A 22,401-nucleotide genomic window follows, 5' to 3' on the forward strand; every position below is an offset into this window, starting at 1 on the left:
ATCAAGAAGGCCTCTCTATTCGTTCTACCGTATCGGAAGTCGTTCGTGATTCTCAATGGGATTGGCCAGCGGCTTGGAGGGATGTATTTCCTATTCTGTATGATCTAAGCCCTTTGCAACTAAACCTATCGAGAGCTGATGTATATAAATGGAAGAATGAGGAAGGTAATCTTGAAACTTTCTCCACAAAGTTGGCTTGGAACACCCTTAGAACCCGCGGCCAGCCAGCTACTTGGCATAATCTGGTTTGGAATTCGTTTTCTATTCCAAGGCATGCTTTTATTTGTTGGTTGATATTTGCATAAAAGCTATACACCCAAGACCGAATTCAGGAGTGGAATCAACAAGCTGGTTGTATGAACTTGATGTGTTGCTTACTATGCAAGTAGGATGCTGAAACCCATAATCACTTGTTCTTCGAATGTTCCTACTCTAGTTAAGTATGGAGTTGATTAAGAGGGAAAGGTGGTATGAGTCACATCCCAGGTAAGTGGGAAGCGATTGCTAACTGGCTAATTCCGAGAGCTAAGTCAAAATCAGCCCGTGTAGTTATTGCAAAGCTTCTAATGGCTGCGACAGCATATTACGTCTGGCAAGAGAGGAATGCAGGTTTTTCAAAAATCAACTAAGGCCGCCAGAGACAGTGGAAGGAATCATAAAGGAAACAGTTAGACTGAAGCTGCACTCGTTCAAATTTAAGAATTCGGAGCGGGTAAGAAGAATCTTGGAAGATTGGAGGATTGCATCGGCTAACGTGATAATGGATGAATAGCAAAAATTTTATAGTCATCTAGATGTTAGATGTTTAATTGTTTTCATGTAGTCGTATAGTTAGCTGTTTGCTTGTTCTACATTGGAGGTGGCATGTCACCCCAATGAACTAGAGTGGTTTTTCAGCCCTCTACTTGTTTTTATTTGGTTGATAGTAATACAAATCACCAGGGTATACCCTTTTACCCAAAAAAGAAAATAGTTTCGTCGCAAAATGCACATAATCGTGCATTTTAACCGAAACTTTGACTCGTCACTACGACTAGTCAACGTGGTAATCAGTAGGTAGAATTGCTAGGGATTATAACCATCGTGATTACGATCACGTTGCAAAGTTCATGAACTTTGATTTGACCATTCATGGTCAAAACCAAAAGTCAAACGGTAGTCAAACTATTTGACTTTCAGCTTCAAAGTGCTGAAAATAAATAAACTAGCCATGAAAGAACACTTACAAAATGTTCTAAGGCTGAAAAAATGAACTAGAAAAACTCAGGTAGGTGGCCTCCAATAGATGGTAGCCTCCACTTAGAGTTATAGAGGAGAAGAATGAGGAAATGAGCAATGAAATGGGATAGTGAAGCTTGCTATTTATACTTTTTGGAAGTGTACAAGATCATGACAAGTGGATTAGGTGTTCCCCAAGTAATAATCTTGACCATCCAAGTGTGTAGTCCATGTTAGAAGCCTTGGAGAAGAGTTAACTTAGTCACCAAACAAAGGAAACCATCAAAGAACCAACACGGAAACAAGCTGGAAGCTGGAAATCAAGCTGTTGTCGAATTTAGGGGTCGCGCGGCATGACTGAGACACCACCAGGGTGTCGCGCGACGCGAGGATAGGCTGCAAGTTTCAGAATTTACCATTTCAGTCCCTACACACTCTTAAGTGTATTTTTTGACGTATTTAACCTCCGTTAAGCCTTTTTCAAGGCTCTAAAAGGACGTTAAAGTATAGTGGACTTGAAATTTGCTTGGAAATATTATGGATGTCAGTTCGTTTGGCCGTACGATCACGTTTTTTCGGTTAATTACGAAGAAACTCGACCGGACGCGAAAACGATCCAAATTAAGCGACGAATGGTATTTTTTGCATTCCTATCACTAATATTTTAGTGATTACAAAAATTTTTGGATGTCCGGATATGGCCAGAACATAAGATATGCGCGTAAATGCAAACTTCCATAGTTTTTTACGCTTTTAGTCCTTGTGATCAAATAAGCGTATTTTCGCATACCGAACCCCTCAAAACTTATTTCTAAGCTATGTTAAGGGTATTTAGGGTATGCTTAGCTTATGATCATGTTCCGAAGTGTACGTTGCCACATGAATCGGCAGACTTTTGCAGTTTGATGCAAATAGTCCCTGTGATCGAATAAACTTATTTCTGCCAAAAAAAACCCTAATTCTCACTCTAGCATGGCGACTTTGGCTCCTCTTGCAACCTTTGATTTTTCTTCATGATTTTCATATAATAGTCTGACTATTGGAGTATTGATTTATCAATACATCTGATTCGAACTTGTTAGCGAAAGGATTGAATTGAATCTAGGGTTTTTATTTCATTATTTTCGTCGAGCTAGATTAGGGTTTATTCTTGTGCTTTTTGTTTCGGCTGGTTGTTCTTTGTTTCATGTTGTTTTTGCTTGCATTGAGGGAAGAAGTGATGGTAGTGGGGAGATCGGTGATTATGGCACGATCAGGGATGATGGTGGTACGATTTCTTCGAGAGGAATTGGATTGAGGGTTACGAATGTTGATGGGAATCCTTTGATGCCTAGGAGGGGTGTGTACGCGACCGCTGGTCCGTCGATCTTGGATGGTTTGTCCAAGATATCAAAACCAGTGGGGAAGCAGATGCTTAACTTCCCAACATTTGCTGATTTCCGTACACCGCATATTACAAACATTAGCAAAGATCCACAGCTGCATGAGGATGGGAAGTTTAATGGAGAAACTGATGAGGATAATGAAACTAGGCCACCTCTAACGTTTGCAAAGGTAGTTCAGGCACAAAAGGAGGGAGTGAAAATAAACTTTAGAAGAATGGAAAATACGCTATATGGTTATTTTTTGGGGAAGAGATTAGCTTAAACCGGTGGTTGATTATTATGTGAAGAATAATTGGGCTAAATATGGTTTAACGAGGATGATGATGAATGCGAAAGGTTTTTTCTTCTTTAAGTTCAAAACAAAGAAGGGACTGGAACAACTGATGGAGGACGGTCCTTGGACTATTCGAAACGTGCCGATTATTCTTAAAGAATGGTCCCTGTCTGCTACATTAATGAAAGAGGAAATAACTGATATCCTGGTGTGGGTTAAAATGCATGATGTGCCGCTTCCAGCGTTTACTGAGGATGGATTGAGCTTGCTGGCATCTAAGATTGGTGTGCCAAAAATGGTTGATTCATACACGGCGTCGATGTGCTCGGAATCTTGGGGTAGGAGTAGCTTTGCGAGAACCCTTATTGAAGTTAATGCTGGGAAGGAGTTAAAGCATAGTGTGTTGGTGGCAGTTCCGTCTATGGATGGTAAGGGTTATTCTAAAGCAGAAGTTAAGATTGAATATGATTGGGAGCCGCTTAGATGTTCTACGTGTTGTGTGTTTGGACATGATAGTTCTACTTGTCCAAAAAATGCGAAACATACGGCTACTGATGATGGTAATAAGCGAAACGATGAATTTCAAGATGTTAAAGGTAAAAATAAGAAGGGTGGCCAACCGATTTTTCACGTGCAAAAACATAAACAAAGAATGGTTTATAGGCCGGTCGTTAACAAGTCTGATAGGGACACAGCTTCCTCATCTCGGGTTGGGGTTTCGAATCCGTTTGATGTGCTTCAGGATGATGCTGTGTTGAACAAACATGAGGTTAAAAACTCTAGTAATCCTGGAGGTAATACGGGTCAGACGAACCAAATAGCAGATAATGTTAAAAGCTCTAGTAATCAGCCGGTTAAAGCTAGCAAGGGTAGTAGAGGTGGCACAGAAGAGGTTATTGCTGATGATGTTGCAGTCGATGATTTATCAGCGGAAATTCCAAGCTTCATGGATAGAAAATTGGAGGGTAATAATTCTAAAGGTGCAAGCACACCTAGTGATGGGGTTATCAATGGGTAGCATCGTTGCTTGGAATGTTAGGGGGCTGAACCGCTCGCTAAAACAAAAGGAGGTTCGTCATGTTATTGTTGAAACTAAGGTTCAGGTTTGTGCTTTATTAGAGACTCATGTGGATGCTTCGAATGTCTCGAATGTTGGTAAAAATGTTTGTCAGTCTTGGAACTGGGTGTCGAATGCGAGTTGCTGTACTAGAGGGACTCGTATTATGATTGGATGGGATGCTAATCTGGTGGATGTCATGGTTCTTCATCAATCTGATCAGGTTATTCATTCGCATATTACGTTTAAGCTTGATAGGAAATCGTTTTTTTGTTCCTTTGTGAATGCTAAAAACCATTACAATACTAGAAGGGAGTTGTGGAATGATCTGTGTAAACATAACATGTTCGTTGGTGACAAACCTTGGGTTATGTTGGGCGATTTTAACTCGATTCTGTTTCTTGATGATACTCTGTCTGGATCCTCAACGTCAAATATTGGAACTAGGGAATTTAAGGATTGTGTCAATAATATAGAGATGGTTGATGTCCATAGTTCAAGCTTACACTACACCTGGACCAATAAGCAAAAAAAAGGTAAGGCGATTTTTAGAAAGATAGACCGAGTGATGGGGAACTCAAAATTTATTGATGCTTTTCCTGATGCTGCTGCTTGTTTTCTCCCATACCGTGTTTCGGACCATACCCCTTATACTCTAGTGTTACCAAATATTAAAAGAGACAAAGCTAAGCCTTTTAAATTTGTTAATTTACTGGCTGATAAGAAAGAATTTATGGGTGAGGTGAAGAGAATTTGGGAGACGGATGTTAATGGTCAAGCAATGTTTCAAGTTGTGAATAAACATAAGTGTTTGAAATCTCCAATGCGGAAACTTATGTATCAACAAGGGAACTTGCATGAGAAAGTTATGTTAGCTCGGAAGATGTTAGATGAGTGTCAGCAACTGTTGAACTCGAATCCAAGTAACGAGGAGCTGATGAATAACCAAGACCGATTGCTACAAGGGTATAAGGATGCGGTTCGAGATGAAGCTCTCTTTTTACAGCAGAAGTCGAAGGTGGATTGGCTTGAGCTGGGAGACTCCAATACGAAATACTTTCACAACGTGGTCAAAGCAAAGAATCATCGAAGTAAGATATTTTCGATTAAGGATGTAGCGGGAAATTTGTATCAGGGAGAGGCGGTGCCTAAAGCTTTGGTGGACCACTACATGAAGTTCTTTGGTACAAGAGGTAATGTTAATTTACAACCAACACCTGATTTGTTTCGGAATGTTCTATCTTCGGAGAGGGCCGATTATATGGTTCGTCAGGTTACGGATGAGGAGATTAAAAATGTGATGTTTTCTATAGCGGGGAATAAGGTGCCTGGGCCAGATGGGTACACGTCGATATTCTTTAAGAGGGCATGGGATATTGTGAGCATGGATGATTGTCGGGCCGTGAAGGATTTCTTCAATAATGGTTTGTTGCTTAATCAGCTTAATCACACGATTATTTCATTAATTTCGAAGGTTACTACCCCGTCACTGGTTACGGATTATCGTCCTATTTCTTGTTGCAACACTTTTTACAAGTGTATTAGCAAGATAATTTCGAACCGAATCAAAGTGGGGCTTGGGGATATTGTTAGCGTTAACCAGTCTGCGTTTGTTCCAGGTCGAAGAATTTCTGATAACATTCTTTTGACTCAGGAACTAATGCATAACTATCATCGTAATATTGGTCCGCCGAGATGTGCTTTTAAGGTAGACATTCAGAAGGCCTATGATACGGTAGAGTGGGAGTTTATTGAGCAGATTTTGAAGGGGTTTGGGTTTCATCCCAAGATGGTCAAATGGGTAATGGCTTGTGTTGCTTCGACTTCGTTCTCTATGGCTATAAATGGGAGTCTCCATGGGTATTTTAAAGGGAAACGAGGGTTTTGACAGGGTGATCCAATGTCACCGTACATCTTTACTTTGGTTATGGAAGTGCTAACTTTGATTCTTCAAAAGCAAGTGTCGAGCTCTGCGGATTTCAGGTTTCATAATAAATGTGATAAACAAAAAATTATTAACCTCTGTTTAGCAGATGATTTGTTTCTTTTTGCTATAGGTGACCATAATTCGGAAAAAGTTATTATGGAATCCCTTAATATGTTTAGTAATATGTAGGGTCTGGTTCCTAGTATGGTGAAAAGCACTGTGTTTTTTGGTAATGTTGCGGAGTCGGTCAAAGCTCGTATTCGGTCTATAACACAATTTGAGGAGGGGGTGTTACCGGTTCGTTACCTTGGTGTCCCTCTTATTTCGTCTCGGCTTCATTAGAAGGATTGTAAAAAGCTTGTGGAGAGCATGGACGCTAGAATTATGGACTGGAAGAACAAGACGTTATCTTTTGCGGGTAGAGTGCAACTGATCAAATCGATATTATCTTCTATGCACTTGTATTGGGCATCGGTTTTTATATTGCCAAAACGTATCATTAAAGAGCTAGAGGAACGTATGAGATCTTTTCTGTGGACGCAAGGTAATAATATTAGAGGAAAGGCTAAAGTGAAGTGGCGTTTGGTTTGCTTGCCAAGAAGTGAAGGGGGGCTTGGTATTCGTAGAGTGGGGGATATGAATAACGCTCTCATGGTTGTTCATATGTGGAGTCTGCTTACTAGCTGGGAATCATTATGGGTCAAATGGATACATTCTTACCGTATCAGGGATCGATGTTTTTGGGATGTGCCTGTGCAGAATAATCTTACTTGAAGCTGGCGTAAAATGCTAAGTCTCAGGTCGCTTATTCGTAATCATATATGGACGGAGGTGGGTAATGGGATGAATACTTCTGCTTGGTTTGACGTATGGGATGATGTATGTCCGCTTAGTAGCATTGTTAATCCTCGAAGTATTGCAAATGCGGGATTTAATATGAGTTCAAGTTTGGCTGATGTCAATACAAATGGTGATTGGGGATGGCCGATAGCTTGGGTTAGTCGTTTCCCAGGGCTGATTAGTTTGAAAGATATAACGTTGGATCTGAGTCAACAAGATAGGTTAATGTGGCGAACTAGGAGGGGTATGTTTTCGGAGTTCTCTACTTATACGGCATGGGAGGATTTGCGTCAAGCTCAAAATGAGGTAGGTTGGTCCAGAGTGGTTTGGTTTCCACAGGCTATCCCGAGGCATTCCTTTCTTATGTGGCTGATTATTCATCAAAAACTGAAAACTCAAGATGTCATGAGCAAGTGGAACTCGGAAAGTACGAATTATAATCTCTTGTGTTGCTTGTTATGTACGCGGGGACCAGATTCTCACCAGCATTTGTTTTTTGAATGTAAGTTTGCGGAAAGTGTTTGGTATGGGGTTCGTGACAAAGCTGGAATGGAGTCTATTCAGAATAAATGGAGTGTGATCTTTGATTTCCTGGTTGGTATAGCGAACTCGAAGATGGCTACCCATGTGATTGCAAAAATTGTTGTTGGTACTACGGCTTACTTTGTGTGGGAAGAAAGGAATAGAAGGATTTTTTCAACGAAAAGGAGGAATGAAAACCAACTGATAGAGGTCATCTTATCCACTGTTCGAATGAAGCTTCACACCATGAGATTTAAGAGTACTGTCCAAATGGCTCGAGTAATGCTAGACTGGAGTTTACCGCGAGGGCTTATTGTGGCGGATGATGATTGTGGTTAAGTAGGTCTCGTGTTAGAGTTTGGTTTGTGTAGCATATAGTGCTTTGTCTTCGTTGTTTAGCGTGTTTGCTTGTGTTTTTTAGTGTACTCTTGTATGGCCTGTCATACTTGAGAACTGGGAGATTTTCTGTCTCTCACTTGGTTTTTTTGGTTGGTATAATATTCACCGGGGTAACCCTTTACCCCCCCCCCCAAAAAAAAAAAAAAACTTGTTTCTGCCATACCAAACCCTTCAAAACTTATTTCTAAGTTATGTAAAGGTTATTTAAGGTATGTTAAGCTTATGTCACTATCCCAGAGTGTTTGTGTCATTAAACTGATTACGTTTACGCATCAGTTTGCGTATAACTTTCTAGAAAGCGATTTAGAGTTTGAAATCGAACAAAAATCAAAACGTATTAAAGTCATACATAAATAAACAAATACTGGGATCAAAACACATTGTTTTATTGATACTTGAATTGTTTGGAGTTATACAATGATTACACAAGCACAGATGTCACAGTCTCCCCTACTTTAGGAAATTTCGTCCCGAAATTTATTTAGAGGAAATTTGTGAGAATAGACGTGGATATTGCGCCTTCATTTGATCTTCACATTCCCAAGTAAATTATGGGCCACGTTTAGATTCCCAGCGAACATTAACAATTGGTATGCGCTTGCGTTTGAGTTTTTTGTCTTCACGATCCATTATTTCCACAGGTTTCTCAACGAAATGCATGGTGTCATCAATGTGAATTTCATCAAGTGGTATGTGGAGGTTTTCATTAGCTAAACACGTTTTGAGATTAGACACGTGGAAGGTTGGATGAAGTTTCCAAGTTCAGGAGGTAGCTCTAGTCTGTAGGCCACTTTTCCGATTATTTCAATGATCTTAAATGGTCCAACATATCTTGGTGCAAGTTTTCCTTTCTTTCGAAATCTAATCACACCTTTCCAAGGGGATACCTTGAGTAGGACACGATCTCCGACTTGAAATTCTAAGGGCTTACATCGTCTATCCGCGTAACTCTTTTGACGGCTTCTAGCTGTCTGAAGGTTATCACGAATTTTCTTGACTTTATCTGTAGTCTCTAGAATGAGTTCAGGTCAAGTAAGCTGAGCTTCACCTATCTCATTCCAGCAGACCGGTGAACGACATTTTCGACCGTATAAAGCCTCTAAAGGAGCCATGTTGATGCTAGAGTGATAACTATTGTTGTAGGATAATTCGATCAACGGTAGATGTGAATCCCAACTACCACCAAAATCGATCACACAATCTCTAAGCATATCCTCCAGTGTCTGGATTGTTCTTTCAGATTGACCATCCATTTGCGGATGATAAGCTGTGCTCAAATTAAGTTGGGTTCCCGTGGCAGATTGCATGGTTCTCCAAAAGTGAGACGAGAATCGAGCATCTCTGTCAGATATAATGTTCAAAGGAACACCACGTCGGGATACAATATCATCCACCTAGATTTTAGCAAGTTTGTCAGTAGATAAATCCTCACGGATCGGCAAGAAATGTGCTGACTTGATTAGACGATCAACGACTACCCAGATGGCGTCATGACCTCTAATAGTTCGTGGCAATTTGTTAATGAGATCCATAGCAATGTTTTTCCATTTCCAAACCGGTATCTCTGGTTGCTCCAATAATCCAGAGGGATGTTGATGTTCAACCTTAACCTTGAGACAAGTAAGGCATTTAGACACGTATAAGGCAATGTCTTTCTTCATACCCGGTCACCAATATTGGGTTCGAAGATCCTTATACATTTTATCTACACCAGGATAAATCGAATAACGAGACTTGTGAGCTTCATCCATTAACAAGGTGCGGAGATTGTCTTGACTTGGGACCCACTAACGGTCCATGAAATAATATAGCCCATTGTCCTTTAGTTCAAGCTCAGGCTTAATATGATATGGTAATTCCTTACCCATCAAGTCTTGTGTAACACAAGTATGTTGAGCCTGAGAAATGCGGGTCTGAATATCAGATCGAACCTGAACCCAGTGAAGCTTGACACGTTCCTTACGACTTAATGCGTCAGCCACGACATTCGCCTTACCAGGATGGTAGCGAATTTTGCAATCGTAGTAGTTTAGAAGTTCAACCCAACGTCGTTGCCTCATGTTTAGTTCTTTCTGATTGAAAATATGAAGGAGACTTTTATGGTCACTGAACACTACACATTTTGTACCGTACAGGTAGTGTCTCCATTGTCACACCCCGAAATATCAGAGCATTGGCGTGACTGGACTGGTATCTTCATTGCACAGTGGAAGCAAATAAGCTAAGACTTCTAAAAATTTAACGCCCACTAAGTACTTGTATCTCCAATGGTTCTCCTATTCCAACCGTGCCATAACTTTGAAAAGTAACCTGAGAAAGAAACATGCGAAAAATCAACATAATGTTGAGCGAATTCATAGTTTGTTTGTAAAAGATTTGAATAAATCTTTTGAATAACCGGTTTGTGAAATATTATTGAGAAAACGAATTTATAAATCATTTTGTTTTCATGTTATATGGAAACTTTGTATTTGTAAATGCATTATGTTCGTAGAACCATGCATTTGTAAACTCTTGTATTTGTAAAATCTGTGTAACCGTCAATGTCCACCCTGATATTGACAACATGCATGCTTAATCCTGTGCTTTGAATTTGTATAAAACATGGTATGTAATTTGTAAAGACGTATTGAAACTGAGTTCTGTATATGTAAGGAATACGAGATTGCTAATGGTTCGCGAGGCCACTAACATATGTAACGACATAGGAAGCATCCAAACCATAGGCATTTTTAGCTGTCGAATCCACAACTGTCGATTCACGCCTAGGGACACAAAAGCACTGCTTGGTACTAGAGCGACCAAGAGTGTGGCTGCCTGAAACCCATTAGATCTAACCTTTTGTTCTGCGGTCTTGGTATGTAACTGATTAATGGTGCTTATGTTACCCTATTTGTGACATGATCTATTGTGCCATTCCTTAGTTTAATGTACCTCTTTGTACTTGTATTTTCCCGTAGTTTAGAAAACTAGAATTCGTGTGTATGCACATTTCGAAAAATACTCTTGCTTGAAAAACCGGTATAGAACATAAGCTTTTCGTAAACCGTTTATGTCAGTTAAAACTTGCTTGTAAAATGGTTTAGAAATATGTCATTCATGTTTATTGAAAACCTTGTATGCTTTGCAAAAAGTGCATGTCTTTCCACCCCGAAAACATTTAGAAAAATGTAAAACCGTAAAAAGGTGGGGTTATGAACTCACCCATGGTTGCAAAAGTCGCTAGGCGCTCCATAGTCGGTCGACCGAGGAGTTGAGAGTACTCGGTCTAGGCGGAGAGTATTCGGAGAGTACTCGGACATGTTAAATTATAAAGAAATTACTTGTTGGAGATTAAATATATGTAAAGTAACATAAATTTACTAATATTTATAATAAAATATGTGAAAATGATATTTACTCCTTAATATGATAGGCATAGAAATTATGTTTTATTATTATTTAAGTCAAACTAGGCCCGAGTTGACCTACTAGATCCAATTCTGGCCAAGGTTGACCACGTTTGACCAACTCCGAATAATTAGGCGGAGTCGAAGAAAGTCGGCTCGGCAGCCTACCTTGTAGCGACTACCCGGAGAGTACTCGGCCTTGGAAACCTTGTTTTACAACCATGAACTCACCTGAATATTCCTTGTGCAAAGCTAGCTAATTACGACTTCGTGATGTCGTTTCCAAGACGAGACTCGCTAGCGTGCATTCTACAATATTCCTAACACGGAATATCTTATAAGTTTCTAAACAAAAGCGGTAACTAATCTACGTGTCACCGAGCTCTACCGAATCGTTAACCGAACGATTCGTTGGTACGTTGTTAACTTAATGAAAACGATAAGTTATACTTGTAGTTCGTTTGTTGCTGGTTATTAATAAGTCTTGGAAAGAATTAGTTCTCGAGAGATTTAAAATAAATAAATATTTATATAAAAACATATAAATATATCGTTATCATTGCGTTAGTCGTCTTGAGAAGTCGTATGTGTAAAAGTTTATATGAAAATAACATATAACAAACTCGTACATTGAAATGTATGTTATATAATGTGCCGTTTAGGCGTTTTGTAATAAATATAAAAGTTATATTTATTTTATAAAGATTTATCGAGTTGATGTATGTTTCAAATAAATATAAAACTATATTTATTTCCATAAAAGAATTGGTGTTGTCTGATATTCGAAATAAATATATAAACTATATTTATTTTTATAAAAAGAAGTCATGTTGTTTGTTATTCGAAAATAAATATATAAACTATATTTATTTTTATAAAAGAATTGTCGGAATTTCAAAGTTTAGAATATAATAACTATATTTATTTGTTGTAAATAATTTCGGAAATCGATGCTTTCGAAAGTTGTAAATTGTCGTCGTAAGAAATTCTATATTTGTATTTGTTTTTATAAAATATTATTTGAATCCAATAGTTTTATTTTATGATAATACGCGTTGTATATTACGGATTTTTTCGAAAAACGGGCAGAGTTTCCTCTGTTTTTGGACTCCCCCGACAACACGAGTTGTTGTTATTTTCAAAATTCAATCAATTACTCACAATATAACAATATATATAAACTTTTCGTCAATATGCAAAATCGTAAGTAATTCACTAAATGTATTCGGTTTCGAGCTCGGTCGCGTATAATATGAAATCTAGAACTATAATTAAACTAACGAGATAAATTTCGTGTTGTTTGAACTTTACTGGGTCTTAAGTTAACCGTGTTTGACCTGACAGTTGACTGCTGTTGACTGCGGTTTGACCCGTGTTGACCAGTTGACTGAACCCGAATCTGACCTGTTGACTGTTTGACCACGTTTAACCGGCTCAGACTTTCGAACCAGAACCCGAACCATAACGCTAACACCACCACTCCCAACTGTCGAACCGTGCCGCGAAAACTGAACCGAGTACGAACCGTGTGACCCAAGCCGAGACTGAATCGAACCAAAACTGAACCGAACCCAAGTCCTTCCAATGAAACGAAAATGGGTTAAAAGGTGCGAATTCAGTTCAAGTTCACTCGAAAAAAAGAACTACTTACCGTCATCAACAGGTTATCATCTTCATTATCTTCATCGGAGACGGACACTACCATCGTCTTCATCATCATCGGCTCCAGAGAAACGAATGGGGGGGGGGTGTCGTTCAGCCATCCAGATCCACCACCGTCTTTATCATCGTGAATTCATCGAACCAAGACACCCACCGCCATCACTCCGTCGTGCACGGCGGCGGTCGCCGGTAAGAGGGTGTCGGCCCTCTCTTCTTCGCGTCTCTCTCTCTCTCTATTACTCCATCTCTGCTCCTCTCTCTGTTCCCGTCCCGCTAGTCCGCCGCCTCGCTGCCACCGTGAGCGGTGGCTCTCCTTTCTCTCCGATTTCACTCTAACTCTCTCGGGTTTCTCTCTCATCACCGATCTCTCTCTTTCGCTCAAACAGAGGTCTGACGCCGTCCACCACGCCACCGATGATGGTGGTGGCCGATTACTTGAGAGTAGGGTGAGGGAACGAGAGGGAAGGGTAGGAGGTTTGGGTGTGTAGAAAAGTTGATGTTCTCTGTGTTTGTTTGAAGTGTGTATGTCTTGTTTGTATATGTATAGATCGAGAGAGGGGAGAGAGACAGACTTAAAGTCTGTGTGTTCTTTGGAGAAATACCCCTTATTTATAGAGTATAGAGTTTAGATGTTTTCAACTTTGGAGACAAAAATCTTGTATAGATCTTGTAGAGATCTTAATAAGATTTTGAAAAGATTTTAATATATTATGTGCAGGTTTAGGCTTGTGGTTTTGGGCTTGGGCTCATGTGTAAGTGGTTTGTAATTCCTACGAGACACGTTTTTAAAATCGAAATCACCGTAGCCTAGTAAAATAATATTTCAGAGTTAAAAAAAAACATGTAAAAATAATGTCGGTATCCGTCGTAGTCGCGTTAATCGTCTGTTAATCACGTAATTAGGAGTCGTAAATCACCGGTTGTCACATCCATATTTTAAGAGGAAAAACTATTGCGCCCAATTCAAGATCATGAGTCGTGTAGTTTTTGTCGTGTACTTTCAACTGTCTCGATGCATAGGCTATGACTTTGTTTCTTTGCATGAAAACATAGCCAAGACCCAAGTTAGACGCATCGTAGTATACGAAAAATCATCGTTGCCCTCAGGTAAAGATAAGATAGGTGCATCACAGAGTTTCTGTTTCAAGGTCTGAAAAGCTCCTTCCTGTTTGGATCCCCACTCAAAAGATTTATTCTTTTGAGTTAAAGCTGTGAGAGTAACCACAATCTTGTAGAAGTTTGAAATAAAACGGCGGTAATAACCCGCGAGACCAAGAAATGAACGAACCTCGGTAGGAGTAGTAGGTGTATCCCAATCCTTAATTGTACTGATTTTGGCGGGATCTACATGTATACCTTGTTCGTTAACAATGTGTCCCAAAAATTGAACTTCCTTAAGCCAAAATTCACACTTGGAGAATTTAGCGAAAAGTTGTTCTTTCTTTAGAAGATCCATTGTAAGACAGAGATGTTGTTCATGATCAGCTCGTGTCTTAGAATAGATTAAAATGTCATCAATGAAAACAATGATGAAGTTGTCCAAATAAGGCTTACAAACCCTATTCATCAAGTCCATGAAAACAACAGGAGCATTAGTTAAACCAAAGGGCATAATAGTAAACTCATAATGACCGTATCTTGTGCGAAAAGCTGTTTTGGGAATATCTTCTTTGAGTACACGAAGCTGATGATACCCAGAACGTAGATCAATCTTTGAAAAGCAAGTAGCACCCTATAACTGATCAAAGAGATCGTCAATGCGAGGTAGGGGATATCGATTCTTAATGGTGAGCTTGTTGAGCTCACGATAATCGATACACATCCTAAAAGATCCATCTTTCTTTTTCACAAATAGGACAGGAGCACCCCAAGGTGAAAAGCTTGGACGGATGAATCCTTTATCAGAAAGTTCCTGAAGCTGTTTAGACAATTCCTGCATCTCAGACGGTGCAAGACGAAATGGAGATTTAGCAATTGGATTAGCACCAGGTACAAGATCAATGCGAAACTCAACTTGGCGTGCTGGGGGTAAACCAGGTAATTCTTTAGGAAATACCTCAGGATAATCCCGAACAACAGGGATACCTTGAATAGTCTTACCTTTGCCTTTCTCCTCTACGACATGTGCCAAGAAGGCCACATAATTCTTTCATAGGTATTTTTGGGCTTGAGTACACATCATGAGTTTAAGACTACTAGCAGGTTTCTCACCACGAACCTCTAAGATCTCACCAGTCGAAAAGGGTATACGGACAATCTTTTCAAAACAAACCACCTCTGCGTGGTATTTGGCTAACCAATCCATCCCTACTATAACATCGAAGCCCCCAAGTTGCATCGGCGTGAGGTCAATAGGAAAAAGATGGTTATTAAGATTCAACTAGCAATTTTGAAGAACAGAATCGAGTACAACGGGTTCACCACTAGCTACTTCTACTGTCAAGGGCTTTCCTAGTTTTGTTCTAGTTATGGAAAGCAAAGGCTCGAAAGCTAAGGATACAAAACTTTTATCGGCACCCGAATCAAAAAGAACAGAAGCAGGTTGGTTGTTCACAAAGAACGTACCGTTCACCACCTCGTTGTCTGCACGTGCCTCATTTGCATTCATGTTGAAGACTCGCCCACGAGCCTGAGCCTGGTTTGCATTTGCCAACTTCGGGCATTGATTTCTGTAGTGGGTCAGGTCCCCGTAATTGTAGCATAAACCAGGAGGAAAGTGAGGTCATGCAGGTTGTTGAGCAGGGTTTTGTGCTGCCTGATTTTGGTTAGGAGCAAAGAGGCATGTGTTGGCAAGATGACCCGATTTCCCGCAGTTAGTGCAAGTGCGGCACTGTACATGTGGTTGGTGGTGGCTGTTACATTTATTACACAAAGGTGCATTACAAGCATACTGCCTTTTGGTTGGTGGTTGTGCGGGTTGATTAGGAGCAGCCTGATTAGTATGTGCCCCAACAACGAAATTCTTGGAAGCCTTACGCTTCCTGGATTTCTTTGAAGACTCAGTAGCCTTTTTACCCTTCTGTTTCTCATTCTTGTCGGACTGTTTCTTGTCACCCTTTCTGTGGAGTTTACCTTTCTTGACTTGAGAGTCAGTCAAAGTAGCAGCGAGCTCGATGGCCTGTCGGACGGTAGTAGGGTTGCAACCAGTGATAATATCCTTAATAGGATCTGGTAGACCATCATTGTATTTCTCAATCGCCTTGTCCAAAGGCGTGACCATTGTCAGGCAAAGCAAGCTCAACTCCTCGTATCTGTCTGTATAAGCTCGGTGTTCACCACTGTCTTGCCTAAGGTCATGGAACTCATTTTCCAGTGCCCTCTGCTCGTGAGGAGGGCAGAACTCTTTCATCAATAGAGCCTTGAGTTCCTCCCAAGTTTGACCCAAAGCATCATCAGCCCCTCGATCTCTCATTACCCCATTCCACCACGTGAGAGCCCTCTTTCGAAATACACTAGAAGCAAACTTGACTTTATGATTGTTTGGACACTAGACATGGCGAAATGTACTCTAAAGACTCTCAAACCACTGTAGGAGCCCAGTTGCTCCTTCAGAACCACTAAATTTGAGCAGTTTAGCCGAATTAAACTGTTTAAAGTTGCACGGAGCAGGTACATTATTGTTATTGTTGTTGGCTTGGTTAATTTGAGTAATGAGATTTGGTAGTACAACAGCCATCTGCTATGCTATAATGGTTGCCAGTTCGGCATCAGGTTGTTGTACGTTGCGTCGTGGAGGCATTCTAAAAGAGGAAACATGAGAGAAAACGAGTGAGATGATATGATGAAAAAATGAGATGTTATAAATATCGACAAAAAGTAAGGATGGTGGTCATTTGTTCGTTTACCTCAAAACAAACAAACGACACACTGTGACTAATCAAAGTAAATTGGTTATAATAATGTATCACGAAGACATGCTTTAGCCTATAAGTGGACACTCACCCCAAGAGTTTCCAGGTAAGAGTGACTGGTCCGATATTACGGATTTGTACAAACACTCTAGCCTTAGACAGAAAACTCGAGGTACAGGCACCCACCCTTCCAGATTGCACGTGTTCACATTATTTAGACCTAAACTTTGACGAGATTTTGAAAACTTGGATGGCACAAGGCCAAAAGAAATCATCTAAGAATAGATGATTGATTTAAAAATCGTTTTGGAAATTTGTATTCTTGTTTTGGTAATCACCTAAGGATAGGTGATGTTTATTGTTTTAAGATCTAAACACAAGATAACTTGTGTTAGGGTCCTAGAAAGGTTATAGTCTGGGTCAAAGCATTACTAATAACCTAATTCCCTATAATCATGAGCTCTGATACCAACTCTTCTGTCACACCTCGACCGCGTAAAATAACAAACCGCGGCGGAAATGTCGGGGAGTGTCGTAACAGAATTATTGTTTCATAACACATGGTACTTAAAGTTTGGTTTTATTAGAATTAATGTTTACATTGTCTTGGAATTAAAGAAAAACATAACATAAATTAAACTATTCTTGCTTCATTTTAAGTCACAAAGGCCCAAGTCCGCCTAAGTGTATCCCGATCATCATCAAACATTAGCTCCTGAAACACATGTGAAAATAGGTACATCAGCATAAAAATGCCTGTGAGATACATAGGTTTTGTTAACGCAGGATTCATGACTTGTGAGTTAAAAGAAATGTTTAACAAAAAAGTAGTCATGAACCCTGTAAAATGTTTTCTTTTATAAAATCATGTAAAAATCGATATGAAAATCAGATGATAATAAAAGAATGATGTATGGTTAAATAAATAACCAAGTAAAAATGAGTTTGTATAAAATATGTCATTTGTAAATCAATGTTTTGTGAAAATATGTCATTTGTATAAAATGTGTCATGTCTTTGTCTTTGTCAAAGTGGTTTAGATAACGCTACGATATGTAATATCATAAAAGCACTTATATAGGAAGTACCAGCGGCGTATCCACCATGCTTTTATCATATTACACACGCCACGTTATTTAAATCACTTAACAATAACCACCAAAAATGTCTTGTTTAACCAATGTCAAATGTTATGTGTAAACAATGTATAATGTCACAATTTCAGGTATAAACCATGTCTTGTATAATCAAATGTCTTGTATGGTGAATAAAGAGTATTTACTCAAACCATATGTATAATGTCATGTATAATCAAATGTCATGTATGGTGAATTAAAAGTATTTGCTCAAACCATATGTATAATGTATAAAACAATGTCTTTGAATAAACCAAAGTTTAAATCAAAAGTTATGTTTTGCAAAACCAATGCTTTATTGATACGAACATTTATGTAGTAATGTTTATCGCATACATTCAAGCCTTGAGACTATCGGATAAACCCTTAACAAGTCAAAGGTTTATCAAAAATGTTTTCGGATTCTGTCATTCCCTACTTCCAAACAAACCTAGGAAGCCGGGAACGGGATTTGTCAAGTCCTATGGTACCATTACATACTACCTAGCGGCGTGATCAATGTTAATGAATGTATTTTTGTCCCGTTAAACATACCAAATGTAAGCATGTCATGTGAAAACCATGTACTAAGTATGCTAAGTAAACATACGAAGTAGAAATGTCCATGAAATCAACGTGCTAGCATGCTCAGTCAACATACATAGCAGAAATGTAATGTAAATCAATGTTATATGTTGAGTAAACATATGCCGCAAAATGTAATGTTTGAAATCAATATGCTAGCATGCTCAGTCAGCATACATAGCAAAGCATAATTGAAATCATGTACTATATGTGTACTAGATGAACATAGTAGTATATGTCATGAAAAGCATGAAAAAACATGAAAGTAACAAGTAGGCACATGTGTCTCACCCCAAAATATTTGCAAAAAGTAAAAGAGGAGACTATGTACTCACTTGGGATTGCTTATTAGTCTTGGAATTAAGAACAATTAAAGCTTGAGAAATCACGGAATCAAACGACACCTAGTATAGATAACTATGTTAATAATCGGATCCTAAACTGGAGGATATGATAGAATGAAGTTCTATAAATCAAATGAGTATTGGAACTCATATGGCATGAATTAATAGACCTAACATTCTGATTAGAAAGTTACCCTAAGTGCTTTTGACCCGTTTCGACTCGTTAAGGTAGTTTAAGCTACTTTAACGTGCCGTTTGCGTAAATATAAGGTCGGATGGTTATGTATGTCATATGTTAAGTCTTACATGCCCAAACAAGTTTAAAAATGTTATTAAATCAGTTTAGATGTCAAAAGTTTGATTACATATGTTAAAAATGAATTTATGCTCAAAAGGGCATTTTGGTCATTTTTAATGGGCATATAAATGACTTAACGAATAACTAACCAAACAAGGTGACCATAAGGTATAACCTCAGTAGGTTATTCCCTATACAACTATGGTCACAAAATATGTTTGGTCGGATCCTAATGATCGACCAAACGGGTCGGGTTCGAAAGTCTAAGCGGTTGTTAAGACCGCTTGACTTACGACCCTAAATAAGCACTAAACTAGTAGTGACGAGTTAAACATGTTAAAACATGTTTAACTAAGTTAGAAAACTGATTTGGTATCAAAACAAAGTGTTTTGACACCCGAAAATAGTTTCGTCGCAAAATGCACATAATCATGCATTTTGACCGAAACTTTGACTCGTCAGTACGACTAGTCAACGTGGTAATTAGTAGGTATAATCTCTAGGGATTATAACCATCGTGATTACGATCACGTTGAAAAGTTCAATTGAACTTTGATTTGAAAAATTCATGGTCAAAACCGAAAGTCAAACGGTAGTTAAACTGTTTGACTTTCAGCATGAAATTGCTGAAAATAAATAAACTAGCCATGAAAGTGTGACACCTGGCACTTTTCCATGTATTCCGTACAATATAAACAGTAGTTTGTGCCTTAATGACTGTGCATGATTGAATTAATGATATGAATGGTTTTCTGATTTCTGTCATAGACATATAAATACATCACGCGATTGCATGTTATTTATGAATGTTAAATGCAACATAAGATAGTTGAATTAGTGCATAGAACGAAACTAGTACATTTATCAGATAAACTAGAATTACTGATGGGAGTTCAATACTCAGACAGACACGTTGATAGTGTCACACCCCGAAATTATCAGAGCTGGTGTGACTGGACTAGTATCTTCATTGCACAGCGGAAGCAAATCTCCTTCTGTGCCACTGAATGTACTTGGACGACAGTCCATGAAGTTCTTGAATGTGCAGACAGGTTGTTGAGCGTGTTGACCTATTGTGCATAGAATAGGACAATATTAAATACAAGGGTTGATTTAGGAATGTAGGATTCAAAGATCCTAATGTGTATCCCATCCGCAGGGTATACTACCTGCTGGTGCAGCTGCAAGTGCCGCAGCTACTTGTTCAGCAATGAGAGCCATCAACTGGGCTTGAGTCATGTTAACACGTCCCGACATGATCTTCATAGTAAAAGTAGAATAAGTGAGAATGGCTCCTGAGTAGTGCGATGACAGAAGAGTGTAAGCACATAGGTGTTCTCATGTAATGATGTATAGTAGGCAATGTAATCTAAGCATACTACGAGCAAAGTTCTATGTAGTTCTAGCAAGCAGGTAATAAACATAAACCTTATTACCTAGGATGTTGAGTCTTGCACGTGGAGCGAAGCGTCGTTGTGGATCGTTAAGAGCACTGTTCTGGTTATAGTCTGGTTTTAATAAAAACGTTTTTCCCATATTAAAACCAAGTTCTCTATAACCAATGGCTCTGATACCAATCTGTCACACCCCCAAAATCCACCCGCGGAGTACCACCGCTTGGAGGCGTGACATGACCAGGATCAAGCCACCAATCATATTGAACATGTAATTAATAACAAGTAAAAGTAAATGCAAACCAAACATTCAATACGATAGGTGTTCAAAACATAAGTATAGTTTTCAAAGGGTAGCAGAAGCTTAGCGTAAAACCAAAGCAAGTAATAAGTTTCTAGTGTTTAGGTTCATAACATGGCATCCACGATCCATGTCCCACAACGACATGCTCCTCCCTGTGCAAGCTCCAGATGTACCTAGGGTCCTGCAAGGCATGCGGCAGAGAGTCAACAACTAGTTGAGCGAGTTCACAGTTAATAGCTCAGTAATCGTAATAGCATAGTAAGACTTGTGTTCGTTCATTAAGTCATGTATCGTATTAGCTCGTATCGCGGCCCTCTAGGCGTGTATGCGAAGATTAGGGGAAAGTTTCCCAAGTATTCTAGACTAGGTATATTTGTATCCCAGCCACCCGGCATGTGTGCGAAGTTTAGTGTATGGTTCGCAGGCAACCCAGGCATGTGTGCGAAGATTAGTCATATTATCGCAGCCAACCCCGGCGTATATGCGAAGATCAGTTCTATTAGTATCACTAGTCTAGTAGTATCTTATCAATAACCTTCCTCACCCGAGGACCATATCATTAAGTTCCATTAGCTAAGTAAGTACAGGTAAATCATCCAAACCCATTCCCACCCTGGGAACCCCATGCCTTGGCTGTGTGAACTCGCCTTGGTTTGCTCGGTATGCTAAGTATGTGCTCACAGTTAATCAATCACGTCCTAAGGTACGCACGTATACATAATTAGTTCGTATTCACGAAGTTGGCACGTAAGTGTAATCACAGTGGGCAATGCATCAACAATCACCAAGTAGCACATTGCACGTGTTCGAGTTCATACAAATCATGCATATCCTCTAACAGCAGTTAGTTAACTCAGTTAAGTTTTTAACAGAAATAGTTAAGTTACTGTGCGGATTACCCAGTCGGCGAAACACCTCCCGTTTCGCCGTGAACCCACTTTGACGAAACACTCTGTTTCGTCGTGGCTGTTTCGTCGCCAACGATTTCGGCGAAACACTTGTGTTTCGTCATATCCGTTTCGTCAAATAGTCAGTTACGTCGCATATAATCAGTTACAAGAATATCATAGGAAACCCTAATCAGCCATCAATCATCACACGAAGATCATACAGTCATCATCATGCAGAAATCATATTGTAATCATTCAGAAGTCACGACATTCATTGATTATTAATCATAACATAATCATGGATTAACTTTAGATCATTCTAGGATATGATTTAACCCTAGTATGAGAGCATATTCCTAGATTCAATAGTATTCACATTTAAATCTAATCATCAACAGAAAACAACACACATCTCGATACACGGAAATTGTAACCGATAGCATTTATCCTAGTGATCTCGATCTATCAAGCAAACATATACACAAACCACTATTGAACATCAAATCCCACCGTTTGCAAGCAAAACAGTTAGTAAAGATATAACTCAAACAATAACGCCAAGATTAAATACTAACCGCGAAGAATAGAATAACAACAAGATCGATACGGGGTTTCCGGGAACACATGATTGTCGTCACAGAGAACAGGAAGCTCTAGGGTTTTGGTGGTTTGCAAAGGTTGTAACAAATGACCCGTAGAACATGATAAATACACGATGCAACGTGTTGGGCCGTCGCTGGGCCTCGGCGAATCGGGCTCGGCGAAACACTCCCCTTTCGTCGAGATTGGGTTGACGAAACGGGTTTTGTTTCGTCGTGATGTTCTTTGGCGAATCACTTGCTGTTTCGTCGGAGTTCATTCATGGTCTAACAGTTTAAGTGTTTAAGTTTCTAAAGAAGTCTCATATTATAACAACCAACACATAATCATGCAACCACAATACGTTT

The 22,401-nt window shown here is 39.3% G+C and overlaps 1 protein-coding gene and 1 long non-coding RNA gene across 2 annotated transcripts; one reads left to right on the top strand and one right to left on the bottom strand.

The window, feature by feature from the left end:
- The first annotated feature begins 6,647 nt into the window (after positions 1 to 6,647).
- On the top strand, positions 6,648 to 7,562 carry LOC110900449. Its single transcript, XM_022147337.1, has one exon. The coding sequence runs from the start codon at positions 6,648 to 6,650 to the stop codon at positions 7,560 to 7,562; it is 915 nt and encodes a 304-aa protein (XP_022003029.1).
- A 4,641-nt stretch (positions 7,563 to 12,203) lies between these two features.
- Positions 12,204 to 13,291, bottom strand: LOC110897440. Its single transcript, XR_002568634.2, has 2 exons — positions 12,663 to 13,291; positions 12,204 to 12,589 (listed from the first exon to the last, which is right to left on the bottom strand). It is a non-coding gene; the product is annotated as an uncharacterized LOC110897440 (long non-coding RNA).
- Between the last annotated feature and the right edge of the window lie 9,110 nt (positions 13,292 to 22,401).

Source organism: Helianthus annuus, chromosome 13, assembly GCF_002127325.2.
Source record: "Helianthus annuus cultivar XRQ/B chromosome 13, HanXRQr2.0-SUNRISE, whole genome shotgun sequence".
In the NCBI taxonomy this organism is placed as follows: domain Eukaryota; kingdom Viridiplantae; phylum Streptophyta; class Magnoliopsida; order Asterales; family Asteraceae; genus Helianthus; species Helianthus annuus.

What these genes read in the sequence shown, in the direction of transcription:
- LOC110900449 (XM_022147337.1), top strand. Translation starts at nt 6,648, where the DNA reads ATGCTAAGTCTCAGGTCGCTTATTCGTAATCATATATGGACGGAGGTG.